The 18,932-nt window shown below is 41.2% G+C and overlaps 1 protein-coding gene across 13 annotated transcripts in view; it reads right to left on the minus strand.

Annotated features, from left to right (window-relative positions):
• CAPN15 (calpain 15) overlaps positions 1 to 18,932 on the minus strand; it is a 274,954-nt gene that overhangs the window by 12,935 nt on the left and 243,087 nt on the right. For all 13 annotated transcript variants that reach the window (XM_033963916.1, XM_033963911.1, XM_033963908.1 and 10 more), the window contains 4 exons: positions 17,504 to 17,629; positions 11,538 to 11,690; positions 9,839 to 10,000; positions 1,331 to 1,560 (listed from right to left, as the gene is read on the minus strand). In XM_033963916.1, the coding sequence (XP_033819807.1) occupies positions 1,331 to 1,560; positions 9,839 to 10,000; positions 11,538 to 11,690; positions 17,504 to 17,629 (671 nt within the window). The remainder of the gene's footprint in view (positions 1 to 1,330; positions 1,561 to 9,838; positions 10,001 to 11,537; positions 11,691 to 17,503; positions 17,630 to 18,932) is intronic.

Raw genomic sequence — 18,932 nt, forward strand, 5'->3', positions numbered from 1 at the left:
TACTGTCTACCTACAGCTCGCCACCTCTTTCCCTCATCCCCTCCAGTATTTCACTAATTCAATCCTTTTCCCCCATCATGTGCCCTCCTTTTATTTATCTCCTCCTTCCATCATGGTGTCCTCTTTCTCTACCTCTTCCATCTAGTACCTTCTCCTCTCTCTGTCCACTTTCATCCAGCATCTGCTCCCCTCTTTCTCTCATCCCATTTCCTTCCTGCATTTGCTCCCTTATCTCTCCAATCCGCACTTCCATCTAGCATAGGCTCCCCCTCTACCCCCCCACTACCATCCAATACCTGCCCTTTCTCTCTCCATCCACTCCTCTTCAATTAGCATCTACCCCCTTTCTTTCCCTCCAATCCAATTCCATCCAGTATCCTTTCCCCTTATGCTTCTCTTCCGTTTCCCTGCACACCAATTCCATCAGTACCATCCTTCCCCCTTTCTCTCCCTCCACCATTCTTGAAGTCCTGCTCCCTTCATGCAGCAAGGTCCTGTGATGAGTACGTCTGCTGGCTCTGCTCCGGAAGAAGTAAGTTACGTCAGAGGCGGCAGACGCAGTCATCGCAACTCCCTGCGTCTGCCGGGTCCACCTCCTCCGACATAACTTACTTCTTCTGGAGCAGAGCCGGCAGACGTACTCATCGCAGGACCTTGCTGCATCTCAGCGTGGCTGCTGACTCTGCTCCAAAGCAAGTATATTGGAGGGGGTGCACCGGCAGCTGCGCTGAGGTGCAGGTCTTTCTCAACAGTAGGGCAGGACGTTCCGGACCTGGACCGCTACGCACCCCCCTAGGGCACGCACCCGGGTTCGACCGCCCCCCCTGCCCCCCCTAGATACGCCACTGTTTTATATTTGCATTAGAGGCTTTGGCAGAGACCCATCTACAAGTATGCATTCTTCCCAATTAATATTTCCAAATTAATAAAGTTTCTTTGCTTATTTGTAAATGAGTCTCTACCAGAGCCTTTAATTCAATAGCATAATTAAATAAAATAACTTATGAAGTTTATGGGGATGGGCAGGAACGGAAGAGATTACATGTGTGGATGGGTTTGATGGGACGGGTTTGATTTCTGTCCTCATGCAACTCTAATACACTTCTGATATGGTACACAAGTGCTTTGCTCTAAGCCACTGGAATATGCTAGTAGTTAGGACAGGGCTGAAAAGGCTTTCAATCATGCTGCAACACTCCATAACAATGAGACCTCGGAACTGGAAGAACCTGAAACCTGTGAGCTAAAGGAACAGTTTACCTGGCTGCGTCAGCAGGAAATCCCTTTCTTTTATTCCCTTTATCATTCTACCCTGTTAGAGGTGACTTACCTTGGGCCACAGAGGCGCCTGACATAGATGTATTCCAATGGTTGAAGGCACAGCACACTACTGCATACTCGCCCGGCTCCAGCATCACGTCACAGCCCACAAACTTCTTCACTGCCCGTTTACTGTGTGCCACCAGCCGGCCCAAGGCCAGCTTGTTGCCACTGTTAAAGGAGGCGCGAAACACCATGATGCATAGGTCAAGCAAATGACTATCAACTGTGTCTGAGCGCCTGAGAAGAAAGAAGCCAAAAATTAGGAAGAAAATAGATGAATTAATATGGAGCACAATATCAGCTTATCTTTTAAGAACATAAGAATTGCTGCTGCTAGGTCAGACCAGTGGTCCATTGTGCCCAGCAGTCCGCTCACGCAGAGGCCCTTTTTATAATGAGTACGCAAAGATACTTGTAGCAAGTGTTCTCCAAGGATATATTCTCACATGTGGGTGACGTCATCCATGGAATGTGGTTTGGACATTACTGTTTGCACTGTCACTTTAAATCTTTAGGCAGTGCCCATACTGTGTGCGTACCAGTGCCTTTCTGCCCAATGCCAGCTCATGGGACCATCAGTTCAGTAACAAAGCTAAGCAACCAACAAGAGGAGGTGGGTAGGTTGTGAGAACATTTACCTGCAGTCCTAAGAAAATACGTGCTACAGGTACATAACTGCAGGCATAATATTCTCACAGGGGACGCCAAAGCTATCATAATCTGTGAGAATGAGAGGTACATCGATGAAATGGTTCATGAGGCATCAAAAATTTCCAGTAGTGGGGAAGAAGAGGCTGTGCTTAAAAAGGCAGCTGGACTCAGATTACAGAATACTGCAAGATTGGTACTGTGATTCCCCCAGCCCTTGAACTGAAGAACCAGTATGCTGTTCTGGAAGTGGAGGAGATGAGAGCATCCCAAGGAGAGGAAGGACCAAAACTTGAAATCCCATCAAATTACTGGATCCATGACCACTAGGAGGCATAAGGTAGTAGTAATTGGTGATTCCCTTCTAAGGGGTACAGAAGCATCCATCTGCAGACCAGACATGATGTCATGACAGGTATGCTGTCTGCCTGGTGCCAAAATCCAAGATATTACAGAGAGCTTGCCGAGAATCATCAAGCCTGATGATTACTATCTGATGCTCATCCACATTGGCACTAATAATACTGCCAGGTACCCCTGCAAACGTGTCAAAAGTGACTTTGTGGCTCTGGGAGAGAAGATGAACCAGTCAGGTGTGCAGGTGGTAACCTCGCCCATCCTCCCTGTCGAGGGTGAATGCCAGGACAGAGAAGCTCACATCCTGGAGATGAATGCATGGCTACATGGATGGTGTTGTCGAGAGTGTTTTGGCTTTCTGGACTATGGGATGATCTTCCAAAAGCTGCTGAGCAGTGATGGTGTGCATCTATCAAAGAAGGAAAGTAGTGTCTTCGACAGCAGACTGGCTAATCTACTGAAGAGGGCTTTAAACTAGAAGTGATGGGGCAGAGTGATCAAAGCTCCCAGGTGAGTATAAGCCCTCAGGTAAGTAAATCACTGAATACCTCTACATGGATGGGAAAAGGGGGCAATGTCTAGAAAGCAGTATATACTAATGCTCGAAGTATGGGAAAAAAAACATTCTGGATCTAGAAGCTGTGATGGAAGAAGAGGATGTAGTGGCGATCACAGAGACATGGTTCATAGAGAACCATGACTGGGATGTAGTTATACCAGGCTATTATCTGTTCAGGAAAGACAGAGTAGGAAGTAAAGGAGGAGGAGTAGTGTTATATGTTAAAAAACATATTAAAGCCACACAATTGCAGGATCTGCAGGGCAAGGAAGAGGCACTGTGGATCAATTTGGAAAGAGGGAATGGTGAATATACAGTAAAACCTTGAATTGCAATTAACTTGGTTTGCAAGTGTTTTGCAAGACAAGCAAAACATTTGATTAAATTTTAACTTGATATACAAGCAATATCTTGAAATACAAGTATATACAGTATACACACATCACAACTGAGCTGATGATTCTTCTCTCTCTGACACTGAAAGAGTGTAGTGACTGTTCTAAACAGGCAAAGTCTTGCAATATGAGTACATGCAGTATACACGCATCACATCATCACAACTAAGCCGATGGTGGTTCTCTCTCCGACGCTGCAGGAGTGTAGTGACTGTTCTAAACGAGCCAGGTCTTGCAATACAAGTACGTATAGTATTTTGTATTAAAGTTTTTGGGTTGTAAAACAAATCGTCCGAGTTTCCATTATTTCCTAAAGGGAAATTCGCTTTGATATATGAGTGCTTTGGATTACAAGCATGCTTCTGGAACGAATTATGCTCGCAAACCAAGGTTTGACTGTATTTACATTGGTATGATATACAGGCCTCCTTCACAGATGGAAGAAGTAGATACAGATTTAATAGTAGACATTCAGAATATATAAAAAAAAGGAGAAGTCTTGCTAATAGGTGATTTTAACATGCTGAATGTTGATTGGGGTATCCCTATTGCGGGGACTTCTAGAAGTAATAATAATAACTTTATTCTTGTATACCGCCATACCCAGTGAGTTCTAGGCGGTTCACATTAATTAGAACATGGTTACATGTGGTACAGTATTAACTGAACAGATTTACATTAATTAAACATAGTTACGTGTATAGTTACATGTGGTACACATTATTTAAACATAGTTACATGCAATTAAGTATTAATTAAACAGTTTTACGTAGAGTTAAGTGTTCAATTGAATAGGGATGCGGGCGACGAAGTAGATAAAATTGGGGAGAGGATAGAATGGATTGGGGGGGGTGGGGGGTGAGATAAAAAAGGGGGGGTGGGGCGGGGTTCTTTGAGGAGGGGGCAATTAAGTGTCGTGACGTTGGAAGAGGTGAGTTTTGAGTAGTTTTCTAAAGCTGAGGTAGGTTGGAGCCTCAAGGATTGATTGGGCTATCCATGGGTTTAGATTCTGGATTCTGTACAAGGAGAACTGTTCCAGCAGTTGGCAATGGAACACACACGGGATGGAAGTCATACTGGACTTAGTGCTTACAAACGGGGAAAGTGTTTCTTTTTTCCATATCTTTATTCATTTAAAAAAAAAACAACATCAAGTGCAACATATTAGCAATGTACAAAATAAACAGCACTTAATTCCATCAACTGATATAATACATATCCTTCCCCCATCTTTTCATACAGTATAAAGATAAGCAAGAGTAATACAAATGATCAAGACCAACAAATTACAATCAAATTATAATTTAAAGGCATATCCCCCCTCCCCCACCCCTCCTTGATGTGTATAATCAAAGGGTTAAAACCAATAATTAATCTTTACAAAATTTTGTCAATGGGTCCCAAACATCCTTAAATTTCTTATAATGTCCCAATTGTATTGCTCTCATACGTTCAAATTCCCCTATAACAGATTCCGGAAGAGCATTCCAGTTTTCCACCACTCTCTGGGTGAAGAAGAATTTCCTTATGTTTGTATGGAATTTATCCCCTTTCAACTTTAGAGAGTGCCCTCTCATTCTCCCTACCTTGGAAAGGGTGAACAGTCTCTTTATCGACTAAGTCTATTCCCTTCAGTATTTTGAACGTTTCGATCAAGTCCCCTCTCAGTCTCCTCTTTTCAAGGGAGAAGAGGCCCAGTTTCTTCAATCTCTCAGTGTATGGCAACTCCTCCAGCCCCTTAACCATTTTAGTCGCTCTTCTCTGGACCCTTTCAAGTAGTTCCGTGTCCTTCTTCATGTACGGCGACCAGTGCTGGACGCAGTATTCCAGGTGAGGGCGCACCATGGTCCGGTACAGCAGCATGATAACCCTCTCCGATCTGTTCGTGATCCCCTTTATAATCATTCCTAGCATTCTGTTCGCCTAGTTATGTGCCTCTTTACCTGGTTGTATCCTCTGCGTGTGCCTAGTTGTGTCCTCTGCGCCTGCTATGTCTTCTGTGTGTGCCTGGTTGTGTCCTCTGCGCGTGCCTGGTTGTGTCCTCTGCACCTGCTGTGTCCTCTACGTGTGCCTCTGTACCTGGTTGTATCCTCTGCGCCTGCTGTGTCCTCTGCGTGTGCCTAGTTGTGTGCCTCTGTACCTGGTTGCATTCTCTGCACCTACTGTGGTCTCCTTCTGCTCTCCTTTGAAGGTGGCTCTTCCCTTCTCAAGGCCCTTCGCAAAGGCGCTCTCGCTAAGGCGAGTGCCTTTAATGCTTGCCTTTGACGTGCGCCGAACGACTGAGCGCTGTTGGCTCCTCCCCTTTTAAGGGGGAGCTCAGCTCCGATGTTCTGCTAACATCGGAGCGGTGGGCAGAGCTATCTCTCACCTCTGCCCCTCACTGTCTCCTGCCTTCTCTCTCTCTGATCTCCCTTCTGCTTTCTCCTCCTGCTCCAGACTCTCCCTGCTGCTGGTCAGCTGCCTCCCCACTTTACTCAGCTGCCTCCGACTCTCCTTCAGCCCAGCAGTGATCGCCTCGCGGTTGGCTTCTCCCCTTTTAAGAGGGAGCTCAACTCTGATGTTCTGCTGACGTCGGAGGGGTGGGCAGAGCTATCTCTCATCTTTGCCCCTCAATGTCTCCTGCCTTCTCTCTCTCTGATCTCCCTTCTGCTTTTTCCTCCTGCTCCCAACTCTCCCTGCTGCTGGTCAGCTTCCTCCTGACTTTACTCAGCTGCCTCCGACTCTCCTTTCAGCCCAGCAGTTTAGCACAAGGATTCCCACCAAAAACTATAGTTTAACCTGTCCCATATTTTCCAATTTTTCAGAATAAGTTGTATGGCAACTCCTGTCATGATGAAAATTAGTCTATTGTTATGTGAAGTTATTAGACTCTTAGCCATCAATAACGTACCAAACAGCATATGTCAATGACAATGGAACTTCCAGTATGCTATTTATTTGACCCCAAATGGATCACCAAAATTTAAGTATCAAGAAACAAAAGAAGAGCAGATGATCCAGTGTCCCTATATCGAGATGACAGTGCCAGCATCTATTTGACTTAGAACTATCTAATTTTTGTAATCTAACAGGGGTCCAAAAACTTCTATGCAACAAAAAAACCCATGTTTGTCTCATAGATGCTGACGCTGTACATCTCATCCTCCAAGTCCAAATTCGTGGCCATTGAGATGCAGAAATCTGCTGCTTAATCTCAATGCTCCAAATATCTCGAAGACTAGTTTTTGTTTTTTTATTCAACAATTCAGATATTAATTTATACCACTTGGCTGCCTGATGCCCCAGCAAATCTGTCTGGAAGCACAGACCGGCAAGCTATACTAAGTTTTTAAGTTTCGACAATCAGGGAACCCCTTTTGAATGGCCTGCTTCAACTGCAACCACTTATATACTTGAGACTTTGCAATACCAAATGTTTGTTGCAGTCGTGAAAAGTCAAGCAGTTTTCCATTTGATAATACATCATCCAGTGTGCGTATGCCCACCTGCAGCCAGTGCTTCCAGAGGATCTTAGACTCGCCAATTTGTAAGGGTGACAAACCTTTTTGTGAGGCAAGTAAATTAAAAGTAAGAGGAAAAGAAGGCAACTTTGGTTCTCAAAAGTAGTAGCTGAGAAGGAAAGGAATAAGAGGTTAGCTTTCATAAACTACAAAAAACTGCAGAAAGAGGAAGATAGGCAAAAATATCTAGAAAAGTTAAGAGAGGCTGGTCGTGTAGCCAAGAAAACAAAGATGCAAATGGAAGAAAAAAATAGCTGACACGGTAAAACGGGGAGACAAGACATTTTTTAGATATATATTAGTGATAGGAAGAAGTGCAAAAGTGGCATTGTGAGACTCAAAGGTGAAGGGGAGGAATATGTAGAAGCTGATAAAGAAAAAGGCTGAATTGCTTAACAAATATTTCTGTTCTCTGTTCACGACTGAAGCGCCGGGAGCGGGACCACAGAAGACAAACGTGAATAGGGATAGAGGAGTAATAGACCCTGATCGATTTTCAGAGGGTTGTGTTCGTGAGGAGCTAGCTAAAATAAAGGTAAACAAAGGGATGGGGCTGGATGGTGTACATCCGAGGGTGCTGAAGGAACTTAGGGAAGTTCTGGTAGCTCCGCTGACTGACCTTTTCAACAAGTCTCTAGATTTGGGAGTGGTACCCGAGGACTGGAGAAGGACGGATGTGTTCCCTCTCCCCAAAAATGGAAGTAAGGAAGAAGTAGGAAATTACAGGCTGGTAAGTCTGACTTCTGTGGTAAGCAAATTAATGGAAACACTTTTAAAACAGAGAATGGTCAAGTTTCTTTAATCCTGTGGATTACAGGACAGGAGGCAACATGGATTCACTAGAGGTAGGTCTTGTCAGACAATCTGATCAATTTCTTTGACTGGGTAACCAGAGAATTGGATAGAGGATGTGCGCTAGATGTGGTGTATTTAGATTTTAGCAAAGCCTTTGACAGTGTTCCACACAGACATCTAATAAATAAACTGAGTGCCTTCGGGATGGGTCCCAAAGTGATGGGTGGGTGAAGAACTGGTTGAGTGGAAGGCGACAGAGGGTAGTGATCAATGGAGATAGTTCTGAGGAAAGGGATGTTACCAGTGGTGTGCCTCACGGTTCTGTTCTTGGGCCTGTTCTTTTAAACATTTTTTAAAACGATATTGCTGAAGGGTTGTCGGGTAAGATTTGCCTCTTTGCGGATGATACCAAAATCTGCAATAGAGTAGACACACCGGATGGTGTGAATAACATGAAGAAAGACCTGGTGTTATACGTATTGAAGTATATGATATTGCATATATAACAAACCTTAATAAAACTTGAAACTATGAAATTTGGCAGCTAAAATTTAATGCTAAGAAATGTAAGGTCATGCATTTGGGCTGCAAAAACCAGAGGAAATGGTACAGTTTAGGAGATGAAGAACTTATGTGCACAACAGAAGAGCGGGATTTGGGTGTGATTGTATGTGATAACAGTATGCCTAATTGAAGATAACCAATGCACTGAAGAATAAGTCAAAGCTAAGTGGTGGTTACTTTATGAATTAAGTTCATTTTATGAAAAGAAGAAATATGAAAAGATAAAAATATATATACACATAAAATATAAAAATATTTAATAAAATTTGGATCAATGGAGACGTTAGCAATACTATGCCCAGTTGCGTTCTGAAGATCCATGCAAAAAAATAAAAAAAATTAGCTGTTTGTTTCAATCGGCTTTACACATCTCTTATGTAAGTGTGAGTGGGTCCAATATTGTGACAAGAGGTACTAATACTATCAATTTTGGACCTGTAATTTTAGTACTAGATTTAGTGGATTTATAACTTGAGCATTTGTAAAGATTTAAAGCGACAGTGCACTTGATAGTGTCTGTACTGGATTCCGTGGATGATGTCACCCACATGTGAGAATATATGTCTGCTTGTCCTCGGAGAAAAATAAAGTTCTTAAATGAACATTATATCATTTGCTATTTCAGAACTCAACTCTACCTTAATTGTGACCTGCATCTCCTTCTTACATTTCAGTACCAAGGTCCAAAATAGTTATGTCCATGTATCTCACTCCTGCCCTGTAGCAGCTGTACTATTCCAGAACTGAGACTTACCCAAAGCACAGCCAATCCATCTCATTCCTGACTTGCAAAAACCCTGGTCCCCTCTGCTGTTCTACTGCTGGACCTTTCCTAAGCAGATAATGCAAATCATGCTAAATTTTCAGGCACACAGGGCCAGATTCTCAAAACTTACCGTGTCCTGGTGGTGAAAGGGAGTGGGCATCCCTCCTGCTGTCCTTCATTTTAAAGGTGTGGGGGTAGGTTGTTGTGGGATTGTCAAGGGGTGGGAGAGTCCCTCTGCCGTCCTTCATCTTAAAAGTGCAGGGGGCTGTCAAGCGGTTGTTGGGAGGAGTGTGGGGACCCCGGCGAGAGCAAGTTGTGGGTATCCCTCCTGCCGATCTTGTACAGGATGGATGTGTGTGTGTGTTGGGGGGGGGGGACAGGCAGGGGAGGGGAGGGGGAGCTGTCGGTAGGAAGGGGGAACATTTCCCTCTGTTGATTTCCCTGCCGGTCAGTCAGCTGAGCTAGCAGAATTTGGGGAGACCTGCGGCTCAGTTGATTGGGTCAAGGAAAGCAGCTTTAACAGAAGGGAAGAGCTGCGCTTAGCGAATGCTCTTTCGAGCATGTGCCAGGCACATTCCTCCTGCTTTTTACCAGCGATTCTCTGTACAAATAGCATGCATTTAATTTGCATGCTATTATACTGAGAATCGCCCGTAAAATAAAAATTGCTCCTACTATGACCACTACATCGACTCACCAGATTTTATCGGCAAGTTTTGAGAATTCAGCCCACACACATATAACTAATTAATCTCATTTAACTAATTTAAAATTAATCCTTCAATGAGATAAATACTAGCTTGCTAATAATCCATTATACAACAATAGCACCCACTTTCATTTCTATCTCCTATCTCCTGCACAGGACATTAGAAAAAGAAACTGTTTTAGGCAGCCAGTGCAACAATGAGGCATCCCACAAAGATTTTACCTGCTACCCTCCTGAAACAAAGCAAATTCCAAGGCTGTACGTTCCACCACAGTCAACGATGTTACTGTCATAGGACTGCTGGCTTTATTCGGGAATGTGCCCTGTACCCGTACCTCATGCCAATCTGAATGAATCTTGCAAATGTCTACTGAGTCAAAATACCTGGAGGAGGAGAAATAAAAGTAGGTGGTCATAGAAACAATAAGAAATCATTAGACTTCTTACTCCTGAATGCTCATGTTTGTTTATTATAATACATGTGATTAAAACTAAGTTCCTATTTTTGTCTTGACTAGATTATAAGCTCCTTGGAGCAGGAACCATCTCTTATGGGTATCTGTACTGTTGTGTACATCTAGCACTGCTTTTGAAATAAGTACTGCAGACCCTCAATATTCGCAGGGGTTAGGGGCAGAGCTGGCCCGCAAATATTGAAATATCGCGGATAACTTTCAGGGCCGGCTCTGACCCACCCCCGCCTCCCTCCAGCGTCCCGGATCTTCCCCAGACCTTACCTGGTAGTCTAGCGGCGACGTGGGGCAGGATCGATCGTCCTACGCTCCTGCCCCGTGCAAAGCTGTCATCAAAATAGCTGCCTTGAGTTCCCGTTGTAGTCTCAAGACTACAACGGGAACTCATGGCAGCCATTTTGATGATGCTAGCTTTATATTTTGCACAGCATAAGTGGATACACATTGTTTTCTTTTTCTCTGGTGTAATGTAACAGAAACTTTTTGCTCATATCAAATCAGTCCTTTTTTTTTTTTTAATTCTTTATTCATTTTAAAACTGACAAACAAGTGATTAATATTAAAACATTACATTACTAAAAAAATATACAGCACTCAGTCCTTTACGCACGAAAATTTTTTTTTGCTCAAATGAACTCGGTCCTTCTAGGGAACATTGCCAGTTGGTACAATCTATAGCTGCTGAACTCAGGCTGATCTTTGTTAGTAATTGCTCTCCTCACCATATACACAACCTTCTCCCACTTGTAATGGCTTTTAGCATTTCCCCTGGAATTGTAGTGAATTTGGGCACTACTTGTGCTCTTTGTTAGTCCTGCCTGCAAATATTCTTGATGTTACAGCTACAGTGGTCATGCAACATCCTTCACACTTTCTTTTCTTAGTCTAGCACCCGTTAATGTAACGGGCTTAAAGACTAGTTTATTTATAATCCGCTTAAATAATCTAAGCAGCTCCCAATAAAACAAACATAATAATAAAACAAACATAGTGATCATAGACAAAATCAATAAAATTATCCTACTTAGGTAGCTCTTAACATCTTAAAAAGATCTCATATTGCCATAGTCTAACTGTCATAATTTTTACTTCAGGTAAATGCTTTAATAAAGTATTTTTTTAAGTAGCTTCCTAAATTGTAACACATTCTTACACAATCTGATTATTCCTGAGATACCATTCCACAAATGTTATCCTGCAATGGAAAAGGAGGATTTTATGGTGTTAACATACCTCATCTCTTTTTCGTATGTCATTTTCTGATCTTAATGACCTAACTGGTCTATATAAGGCTAGGCATTTAGTAAAATACCTTGGGTACAGTACCATAAATTCCTTGTTGGACTATCTTCAAGATTTTAAATTGTACACGGTGATATACCAGCAACCAGTGAATGTTTTTGCATATAAGAAATTACAAACAAATGAGATAGGCCACTTTGACTTACTTGATGAAATCATTATATTCCATCCAGAAGACACCTTCACTGCTTCCATGCGGCATCAACTCATGCCGCAAAGGTGCTGGCCAGAGGGACCACTCATCAGACCAATTGCCATTCCAGGAGAAGCGGCCCCAAGGATTCCGCAGTCTTAACAACCTGCCAGAGGAAAAGTGTTAATGTGAGGATCTCTCTTCTTAACACAAGGCTTCATTGCTCAGAGCCTGCACTCATCTTGGACAAGTCTATAGAAGCACTTTGTACTATGGTTACATATAAAATCTTTTGATCTGCCTAATACCGTGTTTCCCCGATGGTAAGACACTGTCTTATTTTTTTTGGAAGGCCAAAATATGCTCTAGGGCTTATTTTCGGGGGGATGCCTTATTTACCCTTTCATGTCCCCTCTGTATCTCTATCCTTATTCAGTAGGTCCTGCTTACCCTTTCTCTTCTTTGTGTCACTATCTCCATTTTCAGCTTTCCCCCCTTTTCCTTTGTTACTGCACCCTGTAGCTAGAATCTTTCCACCCTCCCTCCACTCCGGCCCAGCCCAGTATGAAATATTTCCTTTTGTTTCGCTCCCCTCTCTCTTTCTCTCTCTCTTCTCCTCCCTCACCCACGAGTCCTGCATCTGGCCCTCTCCCTTCTACCTGCACCTGGCAACACCCCCCTGCTCCGCGGCTCTCTTCAGCAACTCGTCAGCAGCAGTGATCAAGACAAGCTGCCGACATCGAGGCCTTCCCTCTACGAGTCCCGCCTTTGTGGAAAAAAGAAGTTGAAACAAGCGGGACTCGCAGAGGGTAGGCCCCGACGTCAGAAGCTTGTGTCGATCGCTGCTGCTGAGTTGCCGAAGAGAGCCGCGGAGCAGGGGATGTGGCCGGAAGCAGGTAGAAGGGAGAGGGAGATAGGAAGGCTGTAGATCTCCGGAGCATGACACCGACCCCGGCCAGGATGATTTCTTTTTCAGGCGTGCACCTTACAAGTCCAGCGTCGCGGCGGGAAATAGCCATGCTGAGCAGTGAGCTCAGCACTACACAGATGAAAGCCTTGCTTGCGGCGGCAAATAAATAATGGAAATATATCAGGAACTATGGCTGATTCTGTTATAATTGTCTTACCAAAACCAAACAGGGATCCGACATTGATAACAAATTATAGGCCTATATCTTTGATGAATGTAGATGCTAAATTAATTGTTAAAGTGCTAGCTATAAGATTAGCAAAAGCTCTTCCTTTTATTATTGATATACACCAAACAGGATTTGTTGCTAAAAGACACTCTTCACATAACACTAGATTAGCATTTCATTCTCTAAATTTAGCAAAAAATTTGAATGATCCAGCTTTTCTAATATCATTAGATGCAGAAAAAGCATTTGATAGAGTAGAATGGAAGTTTATGTATCAAGCTCTAGAATGGTTTGGTATATGACCTGGTTTTATTAAAATGATTCAAACATTATATAGCTCCCCTGGAGCAAGATTAAATATAAACAATAACTTATCTGATAAATTTAACTTGCTAAGGGGAGTTAGACAAGGTTGTCCTTTATCTCCCTTACTTTTTGATATCGTTCTAGAACCCTTATTAATTGCAATAAATCAAACTAAGGGAATAAAGGGAATCACATTTTCTAATTGGGAATTTAAATTATCTGCATATGCAGATGATATATTATTATATTTAAGAGAACCAGAAGACACCATTCCACATCTACTTAATTTAATAGAAAAGTTTGGAAAGTTTTCTGGATATAAAATCAATTGGGAAAAATCTGAAGTTCTTCCAATTAATATCCATTGCACCAAAGGATTATTTGATTCATATTCATTTAAATGGAAAGAGGAAGGACTAAAATATTTAGGTATTCTTATAAAAAATACAATTGATGACACAGTTAAAGAGAATGAAAAACTTTTATTAAAGAAAATAACAGAAATGTGCGAGCAATGGAATCCTTTACATCTTTCTTGGTGGGGAAGAATCCAAACAATTAAAATGATGATTTTACCTGTGGTTTGTTATCAAATGAGTATGATTCCAATATTTTTTCAGGGGTCATTTTATAAAAAATTAAACAGTATACTAACAAAATTTGTTTGGTTTGGGAAAAGACCAAGAATCGCTTTAGCATCATTACAAAAAACAATTAAGGAAGGAGGGGTAAATTTTCCAAATTTCTATAGGTACCATCAAGCCTATATTTTAAGACAGGGAATGTATTGGATCCTCCCAGATCTCATGGAAAATGTACCCGACTGGTTATATTTAGAATGGCGCCTCATGTTCCCTTTACATCCAGAACATTTCATTAGTATAACAATACCTAGGAGATATAAAGATCATAGAATTCTAATAGATACATGGAAAACATTAAGATTTATAAGCAATTTATCAACAGATCCATTGGCTAAATCTTTAAATCAATCTATTTGGGTAAACTCCAGGATCAAAATTGGTGGATTTAAAATAGTATGGAAACAATGGATAAAAGCAGGTATACGTACTTTAAAAGATGTAATAGTAAATGGATCACTGCTTAGTTTTTCACAATTGCAACAAAAATTTGGATTAGAAAAAACACAATATTTTAAATGGATGCAATTGAAGCAGGCCATTCAGGAAGGGTTCCCTGAATGGAAGAATCTTAACACTCAATATAGTTTACCAATCCTTTGTTTTCAAGCGGATTTTCTAGGACACCAAGCCGCAAAATGGTATAAGAAAATAAACGAATTTTTAAACAAAAAAAAGAGATCAGGACTTAGGGATATTTGGAGTATTGAGATAGGACAGATAATTTTTCCATCTCAATGGCAAAAATTTTGGTCCTGGAGAATACATACTACAAGATCAGCATCTATGAGTCAAACATGGTTGTTTTTATTACATAGAGTTTTATGGACCCCTACGAGATTACAAAAATTAGATAGTAATAGATCTAATAGATGCTGGCATTGTAGGATAGAAGTGGGGACATTGGACCATTTACTATTCTTTTGTCCCTGCATTAATTCCTTTTGGAAATTAATTTGGCCCCAAATTAATAATTTATTAGAAAATCATGTTGGACTATCATATGATACAATATTATTTGGAACAGCAATGAGAACAAAAAGTCCGATTTCAGCTAATAATAATAAACTTTTATTAATTTTAACAGGGGTCGCCATACAGCAAATTACTCAGAACTGGAAGGATTACACTAAATTGAATTACACTTTTTGGTGGAATTCAATTTGTCATATATATAAAATGGAAAAAGTTTTGGCATTACAACAAGGTTATATTAAAAAATTTAATAAAATATGGGGACCATTGACAAATTATTCTACTGATCAGATATAATAACACATGTATAGAATATATAGAAGGGGTAGGGAGGGAAAACTATTGTAATATTAATATGATATAAAATTCTGATAAAGGGTTTATTTAATTCACATTGTAAGAACATTTAATAATAATTTCAAGTGTTTTTTCATAATTGAATGTATTACATGTATTTCACTTGATGTAAGAATTTAAAAAAAGAATAAAAAATATTTATTATAAAAAAAAAAATGTTTTTATGATTATTATGTTTTTATGATTATTTTAAAATGTTTTTATGATTTTAAAATGTTTTTATGATTACGCAGGTAGAGGGTGTGTGGTGAATCACTTCAAGCAGACAAAAATAAAATTAAAAATAGAAGTGGCATTACTATTAGGCAGATTGTTAGATTTGAATGCCTATAGAATAAAAAATAGTTCCCAGTACATAAGAACATAAGAAATGCCTTCACCGGATCAGACCGAGGTCCATCAAGTCCGGCGATCTGCACACGCGGCGGCCCATTTAGGTACTCCTTTTTGGAGACCCGAAATTACCGTATCCCTCAATATGATTTGCAAGAAGGTGTGCATCCAACTTGCGCTTGAAACCCAGAACAGTAGCCTCCGCTACAACATCCTCCGGAAGAGAATTCCAAGCGCCCACCACTCGTTGTGTGAAACAAAACTTCCTGACATTTATCCTGAACCTGCTGCCACTAAGTTTCAGGCTATGACCTCTTGTCCGTGTCACATCTGAAAGTGTTAGTAATGCTGCTTCTTTGGTCTATTTTATCAAATCCTTTTAATATTTTAAAAGTCTCAATCAAATCCCCTCTCTTATTTGATAGTGATATAAAATCTTTTGTCAGACAGAACCACAGCAACTTTTTTTACAAAAGCTAACACTGACCATAAAGATGGTTTTAGCAATGCAAACAGCTGTGCAATAAATAAATGTCAGTTGCATGCCCCCACTCTTTCTCACCGCTTAACCCTTTCAGGACCATAAGGATCGTAGGCCAATTTTTGTGGTTTTGACGACATTTTTATGGTAAAAAGGGCTTGCAGATGCCAAAAAAATTGATTTTTTTTGTGAAATATCATTATTTTTATTTTAAAAAATCACACTTCTGGCTTATGGACAGTGTGGCAAGTGAATCTTCTCGTCAATCTAGCAACGACGCTAATGAATGAATGTCGGAACCAGTTTGTTTACATAAAGGCAGTATCATATGGAATCCGTACATATCAAATTTAGAACTGTAGACTATCCCAATCAAAATTTATAGGATTTTAAAGTTATGGGACAAATATGTCCCTTGGTCCTGAAAGGGTTAAGCGCCCCCCGCTTACCTCTTGAAATGTTCGCCGATGCGAGCAGCATCTTTCACCTCTATCTCCCCCTACCCTGCAGTCATGATAAAACAACTACAAACAATACAAAACACAGCCCTGAGACTGATCTATTTGCTGAAGAAATACGACCACATCACCGCCGCATACATCGACTCACCCTGGCTCCCAGTACAAGCAAGAATACAATTCAAATTCTACTGTCTACTATTTAAAGCAATGAATGGAGACAGCCCTACCTACTTGAACAACCGCCTTATCCAACCTGCCACAACCAGGCTAAGGAGAACCCAGACACCATTCACTTATCCCCCAATCAGAGGCATCAAACGCAAAAAAAAAAAAAAAATGTACAATGGCCTACTGGCTACTCAGGCAGCAAAACTTGACCACCAACTATCCAATCTACTGATGACGACATCAGACTACAAAACTTTCAGAAAAGAAATAAAAACCCTGCTATCCAAGAAATCAATCAAGATAAACTAATTCCGCAGGAAGCATTTCAATCCCCAAAAGTAATCCGCTCAACTATGTAACTCTTCTGGAATTGTCCAGATGACCTCTTATGTAATCCGCCTTGAACCACAAGGTAATGGCGGAATAAAAGTCACTTATGCAATGTAATGCTTGCCCCAGTCTCAGCACCCTTTTGACGTCATGTCCTGGTCAGAAGGGAGCCAAGGCCAGCACGAGCAGCAAGTGGACGATGCTGCTCAAGTCGGCGAACATTTCAAGAAGTATATGTATGGGGGAGGGGGAAGCAGAGAGAAGGAGAGGCACAGGTGCCCCCCCTCCACATGAGGATGGCACCTGGGGCATTCCACTCCCCCGCCCCTTACCACTGAACAACATATTAAAAATCTTTCTAAACATTATACATAGGAAGGGTTCAGTAAAATTTCCTACTGAGATTCTCTGTTCCCTGCACCCCCTTCTTGTGGTGTTTGTGCTGCTTATATAAAAATTATATTTTAATCATTCTTTCCTCAATATCTCTCTGTACTGCTTCTCATTTTCCTCTTACCAAGGTTACTTCATGCATTTTTGTTCCTTCCCATTTCATCAGGATGCCTCTGAAATATTATCATCAGACATCTGGCCCTCCCTTAAGGCTCAGGCACACTATCTCCTGAAGACTGAACAGGATTGTAGCTTTCTTTGTGCTGAAACAACCTCTCCCCCCCCTCCGTCTTAACACCATTCACATGTTAACATGAACTCTATCCTCAGGGAATGCAGACATTACATCTCTTTCACACATTTTATCTATCCAAGCTCCAGGCCTGGCTTCTTACCTGTACCCTTGTACGTCTCGCACGTCCAGTATGGAGTATGCGTGTCGCGGCCGGAGACCCATGCTCTCATATGCAGTATCATCCACTTTCATGTTTCCTCCTCCGCAGGAAGCTCCCATAAGGAATCTGGAATTAGAGGACAAAACCCCAAAAGCACAATAAACAATTTCTCTCTTGAACATGAGAAGATAGAATGAGCTATGAATTCATTGCTCAGTAGGATGCATTAACATCCCAGGTCTATGGACAGAGGAAAAAATTAGTTAAGATGACTGTTCTCTGTACCAATTGCCATGTCGAGGAATAAACTAGCACACAATAAGGTCAGTTCTATAACTAGGCACTCATGGGTACATGCCCTTTTGCGCACATAAGCACTAGTCTATAAGGGTGTAAGTGGAATAGTACACAACTACAAGGGAGTGTATACATGGACAGAGCATGGGAGGGCTCCAAGTTACATGTGCAACTTACACATGCTCTTGCTGCCTTTAAGAATCTGCAGTTATGCCAGGTCTATGCCTAGTGTAATTATGCATGTCTAAATGTGAGGCATGGCAATATCAGGTTATGCCAATATTCTATACACTTCTTCCTCCGTATTCATGATTTCAGCATTCACGGTTTCGATTATTCACGGTTTTTGGCTTGCTGGCTCCTCCCCCAAATTACATCAGCTTGCATAGAGAAATCATTGATTCCAAGCATTTACAGAGAAAAATCACCGATTCCCAGCACTTTCTTCACCATGTTTTGCCTCTCCTTCAGGAACAGGCCAGGTCTCTCACCATGTTATTCGTGGTTTCACCATATTCATGATGGTTTTTAATAGAAAACAGCGAACAACATATGAAAAAGTTCTTTGCGGTTTTTCTGTATTTGTGGTTCTGCTAATCCCCTATCACAGTGAATACGGAGGGAGAAATGTAATAAGTGAACCATATATTCCCTCAATTCTCGCTACTATTCCACATTTGTAACAACATAATAGCACTTAGCTTATTGAATGAAATGACAATCCCATCCAACGAACATCTGTTTCAAAACTTCTTCTTCAGGGCTGAGGTGTATCATTGATCGATAACGCGCTTTTAACACAATTTTGCAACAAACAGACAGACGGAGCAGCATTAGAAACGCGTTATTGATCTATGATACACCTCAGCCCTGAAGAAGAAGTTTTGAAACGGATGTTCGTTGGATGGGGTTGTCATTAAATTCAATAAGCTAACTGCTATTATGTTTTATTCAGCATGAAAAAATGTATAAAATCAAGAAAATTTTCAACAAAAAGTTAAACACAGTGGTGTGTTAAAGAAAAAATATATATATTTTAAAGTAAATGTGTTATTCACTCCAGCGTATGGATCTATGATGATTCCAGCCAACTGAAGTTATACTACTTTGCTGGCATTCTGACAATCCAGCT

Source organism: Geotrypetes seraphini, chromosome 11 (assembly GCF_902459505.1).
Source record: "Geotrypetes seraphini chromosome 11, aGeoSer1.1, whole genome shotgun sequence".
NCBI lineage: Eukaryota > Metazoa > Chordata > Amphibia > Gymnophiona > Dermophiidae > Geotrypetes > Geotrypetes seraphini.